This window comes from Bactrocera tryoni, chromosome 1, assembly GCF_016617805.1.
Source record: "Bactrocera tryoni isolate S06 chromosome 1, CSIRO_BtryS06_freeze2, whole genome shotgun sequence".
Taxonomy (NCBI): domain Eukaryota; kingdom Metazoa; phylum Arthropoda; class Insecta; order Diptera; family Tephritidae; genus Bactrocera; species Bactrocera tryoni.
Genome location: NC_052499.1, coordinates 16,397,987 through 16,419,837, shown reverse-complemented (window position 1 = coordinate 16,419,837; position 21,851 = coordinate 16,397,987). Strand labels below are relative to the sequence as shown.

General features: G+C 39.8%; 1 protein-coding gene and 1 long non-coding RNA gene across 2 annotated transcripts; one reads left to right on the top strand and one right to left on the bottom strand.

The window, feature by feature from the left end:
- The first annotated feature begins 193 nt into the window (after positions 1 to 193).
- On the top strand, positions 194 to 19,312 carry LOC120768588 (poly [ADP-ribose] polymerase tankyrase). The gene is given in 7 exon segments (XM_040095351.1): positions 194 to 865; positions 11,621 to 12,403; positions 12,480 to 14,381; positions 14,442 to 14,599; positions 14,665 to 14,957; positions 17,396 to 17,552; positions 17,625 to 19,312. Coding segments are annotated over 7 exon segments (4,809 nt in total). The 5' UTR covers positions 194 to 675; the 3' UTR covers positions 18,951 to 19,312.
- LOC120768596 lies at positions 6,560 to 21,851 on the bottom strand. Its single transcript, XR_005704780.1, has 3 exons — positions 21,765 to 21,851; positions 13,773 to 13,774; positions 6,560 to 6,574 (listed from the first exon to the last, which is right to left on the bottom strand). It is a non-coding gene; the product is annotated as an uncharacterized LOC120768596 (long non-coding RNA).

The window sequence follows — 21,851 nt, the reverse complement described above, 5'->3', positions numbered from 1 at the left end:
ATAACTTCATCCATGTTAATATTTCTCAACTGGACAAGTATTCAAATTATACAACAGCTGGCAACTCATTAAATTTCCCAATTTTCATTTTCTTGTGTGCACCATTTCATATTGCTGCAGTGGTTTTTTCAAGTCAGCAATGTACGATTGACAAATTGCTGTGCTGTTAATTTATTTTTATTATATTTCCTTAAATTTGGAAAAATGAAAAATTTATTGATTTTATTGTGAACCACTTATAAAATGTTTGATTTTACTTGAGAAACGAGCAAGTGTGAAAATAACATCGAAAGTGCAAAGGAAAAGTGTTTTTGCAGAGTGGTTTGGGGAAAGTATGCATAAAAAGATTTGATCGACGAAAGAAAATCAAAGAGTTCAGTGGCGGATTGTGTTTGTCTGGATTTTTAAGCTAATAGGAAAGGTTTGGATTCGTAAACATAGTGGTTGAAAATTTTTGTTGGGGCAAGGACAGAAAACTGAAGTCTTAACTTCTATGGTGAAAATATAAAGTCGGAAACAATTAACGAAAAAGAATTAGATAAAAACAGGAAGTAGTTCAGCATAGTGGCTGTCGCTGCTTATCTTGTGATTGCAGCGACCAGCACAACCAAAATATAGCTAAGCAGCTTTAATTATACCAATTCAGAAGCACCTCTAAGCTGTTGACGTTCCGAAATGTCGAGTCGCAGTCGCGCAATACTTAATGTAAACCTCGATGCGGCTATGGCCAACGATCCGTTAAGAGAGCTCTTCGAAGCATGTAAAACTGGAGATATCGCAAAGGTAAAGAAACTAATTACCACACAAACTGTGAACGCGCGGGACACTGCTGGACGCAAATCGACTCCTTTGCACTTTGCAGCAGGTGAGTTTTTTCCCCCTTAAATTAAAAGAATTAATCTAAAAGCAGAGTGGGTTTAACAATGTATGTGGCAGTTGTTAAGTTGTTAATATATGCATTTATATAATACATATGTTGGATCTTTAACGGTGCTGCTGAAACAGCGTACAAGTGCAAACATAAATACACATTCACGCAAGTAAGCATTGGCGTGAGTTCATTCAAGTAAACACAATAGTTAGGTATGAACGTCCTTACCTTAATTCGTCCTTGAATCACTGGGGCAACCGACTGACGCGCTGCGGCTGCAATTGCGTCTACCATGCACACGTTGCTTTGACCCAGTTTGCTTGCAAAATTTCTACTATATTCCATGGTGCGGGTTAAAAGCGGTATGAAGGGTGGGATTGTTGAAACAAGGGCAAGGGAGTGACTGAACATTATGTACTATATATGTATGTATGTATAGTGTAACAGTTAGGACGTGTATGTGGTGCTGTTTTGTATTTTGTGACGACTGAGCTGAATACAGCTTGGTATATTGGTCCTTGTAGTTGATGCTGTTGCTCCATTTTTCATATTCCAAGCTTTAATTTGTGCAACAATTTGTTGTTACTAGTAAAGTGTTGTGCGTCGATGGTCGTGACGTATTTGCTTGACCTGGGTAGCCAGATAGCAGTATATCAATCATTGAAATAATATTCTTTCCAACCTTATATTTATATTAGACTTGTTATATTAAAAGTGTAGCTTGGTTTTTTTTATTTATTAATATCCCAAAAATATGAAACTTAATTAACTATGTTTTTAATATCATACACACCGTAATTAATTTATTTTTTACAAGGGTAAATATTCATAATTTTTACAAAACTAACATATGTAAGTGCATTTTTTTATTTGTTGATGTTGTGTTAACGTTGTGCTCATTTTTTCTGCTAACACACATAGTGTCCTTCTTCGTCGATTCGTCACAGCGATATGGGTTTGAGCACGTTCAAGCGCTTTGTGTTTTTAATCTCAGCGCTTAATTAGATGCTGAAAATAAATTAACAGGTTTATTTTTATACTGCTGCATATCAGTGCAATCGTGTAAAGTAAAGCGTCTAATCATATATGCGATCACTAAAAAGAGATATGTATGTACATACAGCAGCTTGTCAAAAAAATGAGAAATATATATGTATGTACATAAATTTGACGCCAGACACGATAATGTGTTGGTTGGTCCTAGTGTTTTGTTGTTGTATCGACGCAAAACAATCATCAAATATTCTACAATGCTGCGAATTTAAAAAAATTAAAGAATTTGCGTGTACTGGTGGTCTGTAAACGGTATGCTTCATTAATTCAGCTATCAAATTTATCCAACCGACTTCACCAGACCAACCCTTTGGACCACAAAATGGAAACCACGCGGTCTGTGCAATTAAGATTAAAGTGATTGTTGTGATAGGCAACTAAAGTTGAGAGGTTTACGCGGTCAATAGATTAGTTTTAAATTCAAAAATATATATACATACTTTCTCGTTATTAAAAGTCTTCTCCTAAAACTTTGTTGTTGTTCTCTTTTTAACCCACAAATTTGCTTTCGTTATTATTTAATATTCCAATTGTGTCGTTGCAACGATAACAAAAAACTGGTGCGCTTGCAACATACTAAACTACAATTTGCAGAGCTCACATCAATTTGAAGTTTCACTCTTTGCTGCTCATGTTCACTGCTATCGGCCCCCAACTAATATATAAAAATGTAAATTACCTGAAAGTAAAGTGTATGGTGCTTAACCACATTTTTAATACAAAAAAATTATATACAAACATATAGTTTATTTGTATGCATGTATGTATTTAATTATTTCCTTTCCTTTGTTTACATTTATTTTCGTTTTACACAATTTATGTGGCCATATGTTCGACTGTCATTTAAAACTTTTTAACTACTAACTTAGTTTCTCTCAGAGTTTGTGAATTTCCGAAACTTTGATTGCTTCTTCATTCCACTTAACACTTGGATACATATTGTATACATACTATATAGGGGGTTTCCAATAAGAGTAATATGATTTCTTAAAAACAAAAAACACATTAATTGTTAAGAAAATTCAAATTATTTTTATTTAATGTGAAGTGCAATAAGTTCGGAAAATAACATCTTTTGCAAAAACGAATTCGATTAATCCAATTTTCGAGTACTTTTTCCACTAAATGAAGTCGTATGTCGTGAGCAGTCCGTTCAATATTGACTTCTAAAGCTAAAAGACCAATGACTTCAAAATACCCAGAAAGGAGTGGTCTAATGGTGTTAAATCACAACTTCTTGGAGGCCATTCAATGTCATAATTTCTTGAAATAAAATAATCTCTAAATTTTTCTCACAAAATTCGGTTGTTTCGCGTGCTGTGTATCACGTAGCCCCGTCTTGTTGAAATCAGAAATCTTCCGAAGGGATCAAAGCAATGTAAACGGTTTAATTTAGCCTTTAGAAAGACGATTTTATACCCTGATCAGGGTATACTAAGTATGTCATGTAAGTTATAACATGCCAAAGAAAACGTTGGGAGCTAAAATGTATATCGATTTGAAATTTCGCCCACACTATTTTTTACAAAAGAAAGTACCCTCCGACATGAGACCACTATAGTATATAGCTGCCATATAAACCGAACGTTACAAATCAAGTCTTTATATGGGTCACGTATTTCACTTTGTAGCTTCGGTGCAACCGAAGTTAACATTATTTTTTGCAAACACAAAATTACATTCACCTATGAAATGTTTGTACATGAAAGCCAAGCGGAAACAAAAAGAAGGATCGGCATCAAGCTTGGTAATGCCAAAATGTTAGTTGATGTATAGCTGCATGCCGTTTCTGGAAATACGGCTAAGGTGATATGCTTGGCCGAACATAGATCTGGGTTCTTTCAAGTAACCGAGATTTGATTGTCAAGGTTGTCAAGGGAAGGGACTCCAAAATGATCGACAAGAATTTTCCTTTCTAATTTTTTAGTATCTTTAACGATTTACCTATCTGAACGATCAAATAGAAAGATTGGCCGCCCCTAGCTCAGTTTAAAACTAATATCTTGTTTTGTTTTTGGTTTGAGTTATTGGTCCCACATTAGTAGTGTTATTTTAAAAGGTGATTTAAATGAGTCTCGCTTAGCTACAACCTTACCAATGACAGTATATTTGCTTTCACTCAATCGTAATAAGGTCGTGTGGGATTTGTTTCATATTCGTCTAAAAACATGTTCTTAGAATTTCCATAGAATTGGCCAATGCTAAAGTTTTCTTTATATGGCGTGATGTTATTTTTATTATCTTTTTAACTATATACTTAAAATTTAAATTGCGCACATGCACATACATAAATATGCACAAAGTCATAAATACAGTTATCAGTTAACAATTAATTTCTTTCAGAATGACTCAAGACAGTGAAATCACTGTAATGTTTGCATGTTTTTTTTTGCGAACTATCGATAGAAAACTTAGCGATAGACAGGCAATTCATGGACAGTATCGCACAACCACCGACCGACCTTGCCTGCATGCAGTTGTTGTTGTATTATGACTGATATAAGCATTGTTAGGTTTAATGGCTAATAGCGAAACCAATTCGAAACGCCAGCCAAACGACGAATGAGTTTCAATTCAAAATAAATAAACAAAAGAAAAAAATTATAAACCATTGTTAGCAAGTAACTAGAAGAAAAATTATAACAAATAACAAAAATGGCTTAACAGAATGACCAGATAACTTATTGTCGCCATACGAGGGCCGGTTGTTTAGTCAGTCACTCTTTGTGTTTCCCTTTAAAGAGTTTCCGCGGACGATTTAAAGTTTATGGCGGAACTTTTTTGTTACTTCTTAGAGAAAAAATTTCAGGGGACTTGATTACAAAAGCAGCTTACCCTACTAGATATTGCATCGTGTACCGGAACGGACCCGGTTTTGATCCGGCCAAGGACTGTCAACTCGGCAGTATTCTGCCTCTACGACCACAACTAGATATTTTACTGAATAATTATCTTATTCTGATTCATTGACCTGAAATACATAGAATTTTCAAAACTTCTAATCAAAAATCCGATTCTTTTTGATCCAATCACTTCAAAATAACTCGTTTCAATAATAACAATTAAAATGTAATTCTAAGTAACACATACACATTCTTTGTCGGTCGAAAATGCATTTTTATTTAAATTCTCTATCCACAGAGTTAACAAACTGCCCTAGTAAGTTAGTGCCAAAAAGTAATGGTTACAATTAAATTGTTTATTTTTTCGTTTGAATTTTTAATTTCGTTTTGTTTTGCTTCTTTTTTCATTCAACATTCACAAATACATATATCACGTTTAAGTCATGGCATTAAGCTAAACAACTGCAGCACACCATTGTCATGTTGGCTGGTTGGCGATGACTAATTTGTGGTAACGCATCTTAAAAGCTCAATTCATATTCTTATATGATAACGCAAAATTTATAACGGTGTAGCTATATTTAGTAATAATTGTCTCTCCACTAAAAAAATAACTGTTTTATGAACACTTAAGACCAAAAAGGTATTGAGACAGAATATACGTATGTTAATATATAAACATATACATACATATAATTATTCCCTGAATATATATTCTTTATTCGTGTGAAAGTGAATTCGATGTCATTATGTATGGAACTCGATTTCTTTTGTATGGCCACCATAGGTACGCTTGCAGAAATCCAGACGCTGAACCCGATTTTCAACGGTTTTCAAGCATAAATCGGCCGATACTCCTGTAAATTCACGTTCGACATTCATACGAAGTTTATCAATCGTCGCTGGCTTGTTGGCATAGACCATAGACTTGACGTGGCGGCCAATTGGCTGTGCTATTTTGTGAGATAACACGTTCACCAAACTTGGTTTTCAATAAATCGTTTGTGATATTCGCTGTGTGGCTTGTGGCGCCGTCCTGTTGGTACCACACATTGTCCAAGCCCATGTCATCCAATTCCGGCCAAAAATATTCAATTATCATTGAGCGGTAACGATTCCCATTCACAGTAACGTGCCGATCTTGATCTAATGGTGACTCATGGATTACGTGTGAATTGCTGCCTGACCACTAACGTATATTTTGCTTATTGGCGAAGCCATTCGGCCAGAAATGGGCCTGGCTCAATCTGGATAATTTTCAAGTTGTTGCTCAGCACAACTCAGTAATATTCTCGACACAACGGGCAATTTTTTGTCTCACTGGTACGGAACCATTTTGTACTGTGCCTGTGAAGTCAAATTTTTCCACTAGACGCGCAATTGTTGATCTGACAGGCCGATTATGACGACCATAAATTGGACGTAGCGCGCTTAAAGTTGAGGCCGCTGACTCCGAATTTCGGTAGTAAATTTTAATAGTTTCGACTCGTTTTTGGATCGTATATGATTCCATAATGAAATGGTAAATTTTACTGAAGAGAAATGTCAAAAAAACGGGTGAGAAAATGGCGTCGTTTTATGTCTCTATCGGTCTACTTTTGTAGGGTCCCTATTAAAAAATCCCTTACTAGTTGCTGTAAGAAATGCCTCTGTGAGGTTATTAAAGGTTCGGTTAAAGTTAACGGTTTTCCATCTTTTCTTTCTTTTTTATAAGTATTTATATGTATGTATGTATGTATATTATAGCATTCTTGTTTTGTCGCTTATTAAAAATAAAAATATTCTATTATACATGTACATATGTATACTACTTGTATATGAGCATTGGTACGTGTGTATAACTCTTCATGAATTATTAAGACAATCTAAAGCAGATGTTAAGCTCTTAAGAATTTTATTCGTATTGTTTTCAATAAGAATAAAGAACTAAAATCTGTTAATATGGATATTCTTAAAACACAATACCGTAATAAAAATTGCAAGAGATGTGTTTACAAAAGATTCGTTAAGCAGACTCAATGATTTTCGTTTTTTTTCCTAAAATGTCTTTTTCTTTTATCTTCTAGCTTGTTTAAGGTTGGATTTTACTCACTTCATTCTATATACCATCTGATCAAATTTGACCCAGACTTACATAAATAACACATTTCGCATTTCAGCAAAATATTTATTATCGCCTGCAAAATACCATAGGCTCCTAATAAGAATGCTACTTTTGGTACTTTCCGTTTGGTCTCATTTGCTAGATTGTTGTATTGTTTCGACGTCATATTCATAAACCCATATCTCGTTGTGGTTAATGATGCGTTTAATGTCTGTAGGGTCCTCAGCTACTTTGTCAAATACCTCTTTTGCAGCAGTTTCAGGTCTTTTGGTACGAGTTTAGCATTAAAACGCTTCATAAGCAAAACAGTAACCCAAATGTGTTGACTGGTCCATGAGAGATGCTGATATCCTCTGCCAGCTCTCTAATGCCAACACGTTGATCTTCAAGGACTGTTTCTTTAACTTTCTCAGTGTCATCGTCATAAACTGAGGTGGATGGAGGACTCGCATTAATCGAGTTTTCGATGACCGAATACAGGACCTCTCTTTTGAAATGAGCAATTTTTCTATTCACAAATTATAGCCAATAATATTAAATACATTTTAGAACAAGCTTGCTACCAAGTGGAGAGATATTAAGAACCTTAAGACCCGAAGAACTATCACCACCCCCACACATTTCGCAAAAGTTTTCGAACTCGTGCGCTAAAGTTTTTAACTCACTGTAGCATTTCTATAACTTTTAGAATAAAATTAGCTGCAGTTGCATATTTTTATGGTAATTCCACTTCTTGAAACATCGTATGCGAATATTTTTCAATTTAGCAGTGGTTTATTTTGATTTGGCAATGATTGTCTGAACCTGTTATGCATTAAGCTTGAAAACAAAGCAAACAATTTGTTGCTTATTTCGATGTATTTATGGCCGCTAAACTCATTTTGCTCATAACGCCCTCGGTCAAAATCATTTTTCAACTTAATTATTGATAAATGGTTTCTTCAAATGATTGCCTGTCCAAGACTTTCATTAACTACTTTAATTCGTTTACTCCATTGTTGAGCATACCATAATTTTAAGCCAGTTATGATATAATTTGAGCTAATGTTTGCTACTGCGATAAAATGCTTTAATTAAAATAATTATAACATCGATTTTTCTGCATAAATATTTAGATTACATAATTTCGGTATAACTCGAACTCATATGTATGTCTATGGAAAAGTGGTCACCTCAAAGACTTACACAAATCTATATTTTAATTATACCTAACAAGGGGTAAGAGTCAGAAGGAAACGTCTGAGACCCTATAAAGTATATACAATATAGTAAATGATCAGCGTGACGAGCTGAGTCGATTCAGCTATTAGCGAACTAGTTCCTAAAGCTTTTTAGATATCGATCTGAAATTTTTGCATATGTCCTTTTCTCCGCAAGCAGCTGCTCTTCAAAATCAAGTTTTTGTATGGAAAAGTTATTTATTTGACCAAGATATTTTCACGACCGTTACTGTTTCCGAAACGATTGTTCAGATCGGAACCTATAGCAACGTAGGTTGCCTTTTGTATTGCCGATCGAGAATAAAAACAAATTTTAATCATCGAAAATCGCTTTATTGATTTTCTAAATATTCTCCATTAAGATTTTTTCCATGCGTTTGAACCAATTGTCGAAGCAGTATTGCCACTCTGTTTGAGGTATCTCAAAAACACGCCTTTTGAACGCATCAACCGCGGAAATAAAAAGAAGTCATTCTGTGTCAAGTCAGGACTATACGGAGGATGACTCATCAAATCGATGTTTTGAGTGCTCAAAGATGTACAGCGATGTTGCGGAATGTGATAGTTGTCGGAATCAGAATTGAAACCGATCAAAAAAAGCAGTAGGTGCCATGAATTCAGATATTATTGGTTTGATATTCGAAACATAATTTGTACCGGCTTTGAGTGCCTCGGGAAACAATTTTATGGGTTTTGCTTTCAGAAACAAAGCAAAAAGAAAGTCGCTCACAGATATGAAATGTAAGTTAAGAAATCAAGTTATTGTATTATTTCGAACTAATTTATCTTTATTACTATAGGGGAAAACATAAGTATAAAACACGAAATGTCTTATTGAGTTTTTGAAAAAAAAAATCCGGATATTTAAAAATATTAGATTTACAAAACGTAATAAACGTAATATAACACCTAAATGCGTATTTATTCATTCGATAAATGTTATCTCTTAAAATCTTTCTTTAATTCGGAACTCATTAATTAATTGCTTCCGAATGTATTCATTTGCAAGTTTTGTCACATTAAAAACAGCTGATTCGAATATTGGTTTTGCGTATGTTCGAAAAGACGAAAATCCAAACAGATTCTGTGACACCATTGAAAATCAGAATTGGTTTGCAATTCTGTCTTGGATTCCACAACATCCTTGCTAGTTTTTTCAGCAAATGTATGAGAGCTGGTATTATCGTGGTGAAGACTGATCATTTGCTTGAAAGTGCTTCGTGCGCGAACAACTCTGGTTGGATTCGGCCCATATTGAAACAGCCATATAGTCGATGTGAGAGAGCCAGCATTATCGTGGTGAAGAATGATCCATCTTCAGCGACTTATCTTGAAACACCCATACAGTCGACGTGTTTCGAAATATCGTTTTTGTTAACATTTCTCTCGACCAATAGACACGAGCCTTTTTTTGAGCGATTGTTAAATTGTGTGGGATCCCACGTGAGAAAAATTATTCTAACATCAAATGTATGCTAGTCCCATTAATGACAACAGTTGTCTCATTCTCACGGTAGATCGCATGACGATCTTGCAATATCAGTTTGGGCATAACAATTATAAGTTTCCGGGCCAACAACTAGTTTTGGACGACCATACCATCGATAAACACTTCTTGATGGAGCTTCATCGTCAAAAATTTAATCAAGTTCATCTAGGCACTCTTGATGAGCTAATCCACGTCGAAAATTTAAAAAATAATCGCACGAAAATTTTAGCGACATGATTCTATTTTTTTTGTCGAGAAGAATATTTCAAGTTACTGAAAACACCAAAAATAGCGCTGGAATGTCAAAACGCTCTAAGTATGCATAACATACCATAAAAAATGTCAATGTTTACGATGAGTTTCCAGATTGCAACCCTCGTAGCACCTGACGTATCCCACAAAAAATAGTTTAACGAAATCAAGTCACATAACCTAGATGATAAATTGTCAGACGTTTTATAAAGAAGTATCGCCTTGCTGGAACTATGTATAAAGTACATATCCATACATATGTATGATTATTATTTACGGCGGGAACCACTTTAATTATGTGAGTTATTGTTGTTGTATTACTAGTAGTGCAAAATTCTCTGTAAGATTGCAGCAGTAAATATGATTTTGGAATTAATATCCATTATTCAATGGCTACCAACCATGCATTACTTCTGTTGTCTTTAATCAAACCTCTTATTACCCATTACATCATCACGAATGTTTGTTGAAAACAACGACGCAATATCCTTGTTCACCTAATGCCATGCATATCTGCTCGTATTTACCTGTCGCATTGTGTACAGCATTCGGTGACCCCATTTAACTTGGTCACACAGCTTTACTTGGTGACCCTGTACACAGCTTACCCCACTTTGCTATTTCTTCTACAAACTTGTAGCTGGCTATTGTCCAGTTTACTCTTATTCAATAGTGGTTATGTGTGGCAAGCTACAGAAATTTTTGTTTACCATACACGTGTACAGTGTAGTTTACAAAAATGTGACCAAACTGATGAAATTTGAACCATTGTTAAGAGTAATAATTCAATATTTTCAAAAATATTACCATTTAAATCCAGTGTTTACCCATGAACTTGCCTATCTGCGGTCAAATGTCTAATGGATGAATCGAAATGTGGGCAGGTCTCTCCTTGAGGGCTCCTAACAATCAGAGACTCTAATGCCAATGAGCTCATAGCCCAAATTACCATGAGAGTTTCGAGTTTATTTTAACATGAACATGGATGTCAATTGTGTTAAGGGGTTACCTGGGTTTCGTTGGTTAAGAAACAGCCTCTTTTCAAGAATTGTTTCTCATGTAAAAAATGAAAAATTATTTTATTAGAATTTTTTTAGTTTTAGTTAAAACCTTGACCTAAATCACGAATGAAGGAAAAAATAAAACTGAAAATTGTATTTTTGGCAGAAATTTTTACAAAACATTAAAATTTCAGTGAAAATTTCGCGAAATTTTTTTTTTTTCAAATTGTTGTAATCGAAAAAAATCCTTCATCCAAGTCTTTAAGAACTGTATCGTAAAGGTCTGTGTAAAATTTTAAGAAGATCGGTTGAGTAGTTCTCGAGAAATCTTGCCAGCCGACTTCAGAAACACAGTTTCGAAGAAAACGCGTTTAAAGACAACACACTTAGCCTAGCAAGCCTCGAGCGCACAAGTTTGCAGGGCTGTTTCTTCGAAACTATTACTCGGATCAACTTAGAACAATATTCTAGAGATGTAGAATTGAAAAAAGCAATAAAAAAGGGAAGGTCTCCAGTTTCTTTCTTGGCTCCTTTCCCAGAGCAAGTATTGCAGTTTTCGGAAAATTTATGATTTTCGGATTATGATTTTTCTTTGTGTTTCTTTGACAGTTATCGCTATTTATAAACAAGCAGAGCTGCATATTTTTGGTAGTCACTGTATTTCTACATTTATATAGATATATAGACTAAACCGACAAAAGCACATTATTAGCTAATATTCACTTACACAATCTCGTCATGTCTTATTTACAATATTTACACAAATATTTCCTATAATCCTCTTTAGGTTATGGTCGCCGCGAGGTAGTTGAATTTCTTCTTAACAGTGGCGCTTCCATACAGGCCTGCGACGAAGGCGGTCTACATCCATTGCATAATGCCTGCTCATTCGGGCATGCTGAGGTGGTGCGATTACTCTTAAAAGCCGGCGCAAGCCCCAATACAACAGACAATTGGAATTACACACCCCTCCACGAGGCGGCCAGCAAAGGTAAAGTGGACGTTTGCATAGCGTTGCTGCAGCACGGTGCCAATCCGAATATACGTAATTCGGAGCAGAAAACGCCACTGGAATTGGCCGATGACAACACACGCCCCGTGCTTACGGGCGAGTACCGTAAGGATGAGCTGTTGGAGGCGGCACGTTCCGGCGCTGAGGATCGTCTATTGGCGCTACTCACGCCGCTAAATGTAAATTGTCACGCCAGCGATGGTAGACGCTCGACGCCACTGCATTTGGCAGCCGGTTACAATCGCATTGGTATTGTGGAAATATTGCTGGCGAACGGCGCCGATGTGCATGCCAAGGACAAGGGTGGTTTGGTGCCATTACATAATGCTTGCTCGTATGGACACTTTGAGGTGACAAAACTGTTGATCAAGGCGGGCGCTAATGTGAATGCTAACGATTTGTGGGCGTTTACGCCGTTGCATGAGGCGGCGTCCAAGAGCCGCATCGAGGTGTGCAGCCTGTTGCTGAGCAAAGGCGCCGATCCGACGCTGCTCAACTGCCATAACAAGTCGGCCATCGATTCGGCGCCGACGCGAGAACTGCGTGAACGCATCACATGTAAGTTGTTTGATTAATATTAAATATGAAATATGTAAGTATATTTAATTAAATTATTATTTTTTGATTTTTTTAGATGAATTCAAAGGTCACTGCGTGTTGGATGCATGTAAAAAGGGTGATCTGGCACGTCTAAAGAAATTCCTCTCTTCCGAAAGTGTAAACTTTGTACATCCATATACAGGCGATACACCACTGCACGCTGCCGCCATTACCATTGACCCGAAACGCAAACAGATCGTTGAAATACTTATACGCAAAGGTGCTTTGCTGAATGAGAAGAATAAGGCCTTCCTTACGCCACTACACCTCACAGCCGAGCACTTACACTACGATGTGATGGACACATTGTTAAAGAATGGCGCCAAAGTGAATGCCTTGGATGGTCTTGGCCAAACTGCTTTACACAAGTGCGCCCGAGATGAACAAGCCGTGCGTCTACTACTCTCTTATTCCATTGATACAACTATCATTTCGCTGGAGGGTTATACAGCTGCACAACTAGCCTCTGATGCGGTGCTGAAGATATTTAAAGATCCCCCAGACACGGAAACGCATCTGTTGGAAGCTGCCAAGGCAGGCGATCTGGATACGGTACGTCGCATAGTGCTCGCCACACCGCACACGGTGAATTGCCGCGACCTCGATGGACGTCACTCCACACCGCTGCACTTTGCCGCCGGCTTCAATCGTGTGCCAGTGGTTGAGTTCTTATTGGAACACGGCGCAGAAGTGCATGCCGCCGACAAAGGTGGCTTAGTGCCACTACACAACGCTTGTTCGTACGGTCACTATGAGGTCACGGAGCTGCTGGTGAAGCATGGCGCCAATGTAAATGTTTCGGATTTGTGGAAATTCACACCGCTCCATGAAGCAGCCGCCAAGGGGAAATACGATATTGTCAAATTGCTGTTGAAACATGGTGCGGATCCATCGAAGAAGAATCGTGATGGTGCCACGCCGGCTGATTTAGTCAAGGAGTCGGATCACGACGTAGCGGAATTATTGCGCGGCAACTCAGCTCTATTGGACGCTGCGAAGAAGGGTAATTTAGCGCGTGTACAACGTTTGGTCACGCCGGAGACGATCAATTGTCGCGACGCACAAGGACGCAATTCAACACCATTACACCTGGCGGCCGGTTACAATAACTACGAAGTCGCCGAGTATCTGCTTGAAAATGGCGCCGATGTAAATGCACAAGACAAAGGTGGTCTAATACCATTGCATAACGCCTCATCCTATGGGCATTTAGATATTGCAGCGCTCTTAATTAAACACAAGACTGTGGTGAATGCCACCGATAAGTGGGGCTTTACGCCGCTACACGAAGCCGCGCAAAAGGGACGCACACAGCTATGTGCGCTACTGCTGGCACATGGCGCGGATCCCTATATGAAGAATCAAGAAGGACAAACACCAATCGAATTGGCTACTGCCGATGACGTGAAATGCTTATTACAAGATGCGATGACAACGTCATTGGGCGACTCGACACTGAGTTCCTCACAGCAATCACTCCTCAGCAATTCTCCATCGCCGGCGCCAACAGCGACTGGTGCAGCAGCCGGTACAACCGCAGCTAGCGCTGGTAGCTTGACTGCCGCAGCGGCAGCCTGCAATGTGCTTTCACCAACTACTGAGACCGTAACACTGCCTTCTGGTGCATCGATGACCCTTAGCGTGCCAGTGCCGTTGCCACTGTCAACACGCATTAGTCCCGCACAGGGTGCTGAAGCGAACTCCGGTGATTTGACGAGTTGCGAAGAGGTGCCCGATCCGGAGTCCATCACCAATGTGGCCAGCTTCTTATGCAGCCAACAGCTGGAACATCTGATAGATCTCTTTGAGCGTGAGCAAATCACGCTGGAAATACTAGCCGAAATGAGTCATGAGGATTTGAAGCAAGTGGGCGTGTCAGCGTATGGATTTAGACACAAAATATTGAAAGGTATTGCGCAGCTGCGCGCCACTACAGGTGAGATACATAACTAACATATTACTTATATTTAACTCAATTATTCTCTCACTCCGCCAGGCATTGGTAGCAATGTCAATCCAGGCACTCTTTTAGTGGATCTCTTGCCCGACGATAAGGAATTTCTCGCGGTTGAAGAAGAAATGCAGGCTACTATACGCGAACATAGAGACAATGGTCAAGCGGGCGGTTACTTCACGCGCTACAACATTATACGCGTGAGTAATAAGCAGCTGACATTTTTATTGAAATCGCATTTTATTTGAATTTGTTGTTTTTGTAGGTTCAAAAAGTACAGAACCGCAAACTTTGGGAGCGATACGCACATCGACGCCATGAAGTCGCCGAAGAGAACTCCATACAGGCCAATGAACGCATGCTCTTCCATGGCAGCCCCTTCATCAATGCAATCGTGCAGAAGGGCTTTGATGAGCGTCACGCCTATATTGGTGGCATGTTTGGAGCCGGTATTTATTTTGCAGAGCACAGCTCAAAGAGCAATCAATATGTATATGGTATTGGCGGTGGCATTGGTTGTCCCTCGCACAAAGATAAGTCCTGCTATGTTTGTCCAAGGTAAGTCGCTGTTGTTGCAACTAATGACAATTTTATAACCCTTATTTATGTAAGACTTTGTTGTTGTTCTGGCAACCGCATAAAAACTCCGAAATAAACGTACCCATTACAGTCGGGTCTTCGTAACTGGAACGGACCCGGAATTTTATCATATACAAATACAAATATGTTTTTCCAAAGAAAAATTACGTTTTTCGAATTTTCGAAGTTATCTATATATTTTTCTAAATAAAAAAATTATTTGGGATTGTTATTGTTGTTGTTGTAGCGTCAGAAAACATTCCTGAAGAAATTTCGAGGAATGGTGCCGATTTGACAGTCCTTGGCCGATTAAAAATCCGCGTCCGTGTCAATCATTTTCAAGTCAATCAGTCCAGCCGTTTCGGAAAAATTTGGGGGTTAAAGTTAAAAAAGTTAAGTTAAAAAATTCTTACAAATCGCTCATATTTCCGAAACTGTTTACTGGATCAACTTCAAATTTTCGGAGAATATTTTCATATATACATGTACATCCAATATATGCCATTGAAAAGGAACTCCCGTTTTTGGATTTACAGATTGGCGAAGCGCTTTGTAGCCAATACATAGTTACACAGACGCTTAACTTCAACACCCGCCAGTTCGGTTGGGTGTCCAAAGGTATGCGCCCCCAAGTGTCTGAGTCTTGACCTCCCAAAAGCGGGACAGTCAAGCAGGAAGTGCTGGCTTGTTTCTACCGCATCTTCTTCCAAACAGCTTCTGCAGTCGGCATCCGGTAAGATACCCATTCTTACCGCATGTAAGCCAATAGGACAGTGGCATGTTAAAAGACCCACTAACAATGAGAGGTTAGCCTTGCTGAGGGCTAAGAGATCATTAGATCTACTGCGATCTATCCTGGGCCAGAAGGCTTTTGCAACCGCACAAGTGCCGGTGCTGGCCCAGCGTTGGACGAGCATCCTCGTGGCCCAGCTATCCAGTAGTAGACCACAAGAAGAAACAGGAGCACCGATCCGTTCCCATTCTACCGATAATAATTCTAGGGTACCTTTCCTTGCTAACTCATCAGCTTTGCAATTGCCTGCAATTCCGCTATGGCCCGGCACCCACACCAGTCTAATCACAAAAACTCTAGCTGCTAGAGATAGCGACGTTAGACATTCTTCGACCAACCCTGCACGCACTGCGAATGAGCTCAAGGCTAATATAGCCGCTCTACTATCTGAGTGAATAGTCACTTCTCTGAAGGTGGATGCACTCCGTAGTAGCAAATCAGCTGCTATCTTGATGGCTGCGACCTCAGCCTGGAATACACTACAGTAGTCGGGAAGTCTGAAAAAGGAGTTGATGGAGAGCTCCCGACAGTAGACCCCTCCACCAACCTTCCCCCCAAGCTTTGACCCATCTGTGAAGAAGCTTGCTGGACCCGATCCAAACGGGGTTAGATCGCCGAAAGAACAGCCCTTGGTCGGATGAAATCCGAGTCAATTCCGGTGCGTAGAACCGGCTGTCGTGGAAATTGCTGCACCCCTCCTCCAACGGCTTCTTCCCACCCACATCTCCCTCGTCGGTATATGGGCAGAGAAGGAGCCGCCAGAGTTCGGTATGGCGACTCCATGATACAGATGATCCGGTATGCAGTCAAAGTTTGTAAGGATATCCGAATGACCAGATGCACGTTCCTTTAAGAAACCAGATTCTCTGAGTCTGATAGCCACCTTCGCGGCTATGCACCTACCGGCAATGTCCACCGGCGTTATATTCAAAATTGCATTAAGTGCCATAGTTGGGGTAGATCTTAATGCACCACATATGCTAATCAGCGCAGCCCGTTGAACGCTTTCGAGTTTCTTGGCCAGTGTGGTCTTCCCTAAAGCCCTCCACCACATGAAGACACCATAGAACAAGATGGGCTTTACTATGGTGTCATAGAGCCAGAGGACCACTTTCGGTGAGAGACCCCATCTTTTGCCAATAGCTCCTCTGCAGCAGTATATGGCAAAAGATGCCTTTTTTGCTCTCTCCTCGATATTCGGCTTCCATGAAAGCTTCTTATCCAGGATGAGCCCTAAATATTTGACTGTATCCGCCGGTTGCAGGCGAATACCTCCCATCTGCGGCAACGGTGCCGCCGGGATTTTATATTTTCGGCTGAATAAACCATTTCTGTTTTGTTAGGATTAATGGCGAGTCCACTTCCGACCGCCCACTTTGTTACAACGCTGAGATATCCCTGCGTCAACTCGTACACGGTGCTAAGGAACTTTCCTTTGACCATAAGTGCTACATAGTCTGCGTAGGCAATCACCCGACAGCCGCGATCCTCTTGTTTTTTGAGCAATTCGTCAACGACTAGGACCCATAGAAGAGGAGAGAGAACCCCACCTTGTGGTGTTTCCCTACTCACCCTATTTTATTTGTTTACATTTCATAATTTTCATGTCCACTCCTACATATAGACAACTCCTCCTGTGCCGCGTCGCATTGGGTAAATCGTTCTTGCAGTATAGCGCCATGAAAATGGCACACGCGCCGCCTGGACATCATTCGGTTATTGGTCGACCATCGGCAGGTGGCCTGCATTTCGCTGAGTACGTGGTCTACAGAGGCGAACAGGTAAATTACTTTAAATTATTGAAAAAATAATAATAATAATAAGTTAACTGTAATATGCACACAATTACTTAGGCCTATCCCGAGTATTTGATAACGTATCAGATTGTCAAGCCCGATGATAACAGTAGCGGCAATGAGGAATCGAGATGATGGCCATCAGTTGGTTCCACGCCCACCACAACATCGCCTGCACAACAGCAACACCAGCATCCACAGTTGCAACAACAATTGCAGCAACAGCTAACGCACCAACAACCTCAGCAGCAACAGCAACAGCAGCAGCAACAACAGCCACTACCACAACAAAAACACCACAATACGATAATAGCAACAACACATCACACTCATCCACAACCGAAATTGCAACAGCAGCATTCACTGCCACTGCAACTGCAGTATCATCATCACGCGCTTAACCAGCAACAGCAGCTGGTCACCACCACACAGCCTTCACCGGCTGGCACATTCATCACACAAGCAGGCGGACTTGTAACAACCGTCGCCAATGGCGGCGATATGTTAAGACATAGCGGCGATATGTCACCACTCTCTTCCACGAATTCCTTTTCATCGGTGGACACCAATCAAACGCTACTCAACTCGATTGCCAATCAAACGCAACTGCAGTTTCAATATCACCACCAGCAGCAGCAGCAGCAACAACAACAACAACACCAAAAATCATCACATATGCTGCCGCAACTGCCGCCGCCACCATTACCACCACCGAACAACAACGGTAGTGGCCACATCAATCGACATGCCGCCAGCAATCGTTCTTATCGCACCAAATACGGACAATTCATGATCATCACACCGGCCGTCTCCATTGATCGTGACTACGAGCATGATGAAGCATTCGGCAGTGGCGGTTCCGCTGCCGCCGCCCTAACCAATAATTTCGATTTCGATGAAGATGCCTATTGCAATGACAACAACAGCAATGCCAACGGCAATAATAGCAACAGCAATAACGGCAATATCTTTCGCATGTCGCTGCTGCAACATAGCAGCAGCATTGACAGTGGCAACAGCAGCGACAGCTCATTCCGCTCCAACTACAATCCCTATCTGCATCATAGTCGCCAGCATTTGTTGCCCAAAACAGCGCCACACTTCTACACATTCTCCTCGTGGCGTTGGTGTACGCTCATTTGTGCGGCAATGCGCTGCTTTGGCGGCGGACACAGTTCGAATGCGCCGTACAGCAGCAGCTTTGCGCGTCCACCCTATCAACGTTCGCGCAGTTCCGGCGCACAAACGACCCGTTCCTCGCAGCCGCATCGGCGCTTGCGCTCCTCCTCGTTCACGGCCGAAACGGCGTTCGAGCATTTCTCGGCACCGTTTAAGGCGCGCAAAACGCGCGATCATCTCAACAATATCACATACGAATTGTGACGGTGGCGGCAGCAGCGCGCACGACGGCAACAACAACAACAATGTCAATTCGTTATAACGCCAATAGACGCGCGTTTGTTGGCGTCGGCGGTGGTGGCAATTGCAATTGCATTACGAATTCGAACGATTCGAACGACTGCATTGCAGCAAGCGTTTAGAGCATTTTTTGATCTCCTATACGTATTTCTATTCGATTTGCTGTTCGGCGTAAAGACAAAGCCAAATGACAGCAGCAATACGCTTAACGTCGCGTGCACAGTGTCGTCGTATTCCAATCTTAAAGTTTATAATTATTATTATTACAATTATGATTACATATTATGAAACAAAGAAAACTATTACACTCTTACATTTACTCCATATTTCGTGTACTTTTAACTTATAGTCGTCGTCGTGTTAAAACAAAAAAACAAGAAAAAAATTTACAAACATATTATACATATATTAGTATGTAAGCTTTAGGTAGCAACGTTTCGGCAGTACGAGCATAGAATGAAGGAATCGATTGAAAAAAATGAATTACTATAAAACAAAAGAAATAATTAATAATAAAAAAAAAAACAAAAATCGAATTGAAATTACAACGGCGAAGCAATGAAATCAAAAGCAGCAAAGTAAACTCGTAACGTTTCTCTAAATAATCTGGCGACAAATAGCGTTCAAATTTGTTCAAGTGCACACATACATATATAAAGATGAACGCGGGTGCTTAAAATGCTGTCTTCGAAAATAATTTCTAAATTTTCTTAATTGGTTTTCGAAATTGACATTACCACGAGCAGTTTCGGTGGAAAAAGTAGAAGAATTCAAGAAAAACAACTGTATTTGTTTTATAAATTGTCGTGGTAGCACATAGTAAAGGTCGAAAATAACCGAAAAGTACAGGGTTTGTCCGGAAAGCAATAGGACTGATTTTTTCCCCCACGACTGTACTTCGAAGCGTGCGTGCGCCGACTGGATTCGATAGAGGGCATTCCTAGCTAACGAACGAGCGGCTGATCAGTTGTCTACGAGCACCTGGAGAGTCAGGACATACTACACATTTTCGCGCGACGTGTTTCTGTGAGTGGTGGAAGCCGAAAATGCAGCGTACGTTAAAGCCAAGGTACGCGATTAAATTCAGTGTGAAACTCGGTAAATCTGCGACAGAGACGTGATGATGATCAAGCAGGCTTACCCAGATGTTGCTTTAGCAGGAAGTGATGTGTTTCGGTGGCACCACACCTTTTTGGAGGGCCGGGAAGAGGTCGCTGATGAATGAGCAAATCCAAAGTGAAAACGATGGTCATTGTCTTTTTTTGACATCAAAAGCATCGTCCACCATGAATTTGTTCCTCCGGAACAAACCGTCCACGTCAAGTTTTACGTGGAAATCCTCAAGAGACTCAAACGAAGAATCAATCGGGTCCCACATCCCGATTGAAAGTTGCTCAACGACAACGCCCCGGCTCACACCGCCTTTCTTGTGAACAGCTGCTTAAGCAAGGCATCAGAACGCTTCCGCAGCCGCGCTACAGCACAGTTGTGGCCCCCCCGGACTTTTTTTGTTTCCTTGCCTGAAAAGGCCGATGAAAGACAAGCATTATGAGACGACAGAGGGGATCTAAACAGCATGCATCTCGACTCTCAAGGCTATTGCAGATAATGCCTTCCGTGACGCCTTCAATGCTTGGAATTCGCGCTGCATCGTTGCAGAAGGAGCCTATTTCGAAAGTTTTTAAAGAATTGTAACGATTGGTTCAATAAATTTTTTTAAATCGACTCAGTTCTATTACTTTTCGGACAAACCCTGTAAAATCTGAAACAATTTTTCAAGAATGATTTCTAAATTTTCGAAAGCAGCAGTTTCGGCGAAAAACAAAAATCGAGAATCAAGTGAACAGCATTGAGTAATTGTCGAAAATAACGAAAAAGTCAAATCTCAAGCCAAACTTTTTTTGCGAATAATTACTGAACCTTAAAAGTTGGCGTTACCAGCGGCAATGTCGGTTAATAACATTTCTACCCTAAAATTAAAAAAAAACTTTAGTTGTGTTGCAATAAGCCCGCGTTCCCAATATCCTACGTCCATCTTTAATATGTATCGTGAAATTCATATAATTCATATGCTGTAATATTGAACAATTTATGAAAAAAAAAACAAATATCGATTTCGATTGGCCACTTTGGGTTTTTCTACAACTCAGCAAGGAAAAATTTGGAAAACTCTAGATTTTGGAAATAATAGAAACCGTGGACGTTACTTTCAATGCATGCAATTAGCTACGAACGCTGCTGTAATTAGAGGTGTCACAAAGTTGAACTCAAGAAACATGCATATGTATGTATGTATATCAAAGCTTTTACGAGCACAACTGTCGACTGTGATTTCCTCTACAGTCGGTTCAACGGAAATTTGTTCGGTCAAAGACTGGCAATATTATAAAAAGAAATTTTTGGATAATGTTATATGCCACTACATAAGCATTAATAAGAACCAAGACGCTTAGGTTCTTTTAAAAAATATTTTTGCAAATTAAGGGCATGAACTCGGTTCAACATCAGCTCAATAACTTTCACAAATATCAGTAAAATACTTTTTGTTGCTGTAATAACAATCAAACCATCAGGATCAGTTTCTTCCTTTACAAACTTGGACTCTCATTCGGCCCGGTACTATCACTATTTGACGAGATACATATACATACATATGCTGTCACAAGAAAAGCAACATTCAAGACAAACCGAAAACATTCAAGTGAGTTCTCCTGAAACTCATTCTACTTATAACTATTATAGCTGGACTTAACGCAACACAAGCTGCGACATACATACGTAGATAATTACAATTATGCAAACAGTTGTTGTGACGCCTCTAATAGTAGCTGACGTCGACTGCACGCCGATAATGGTAAATTTATT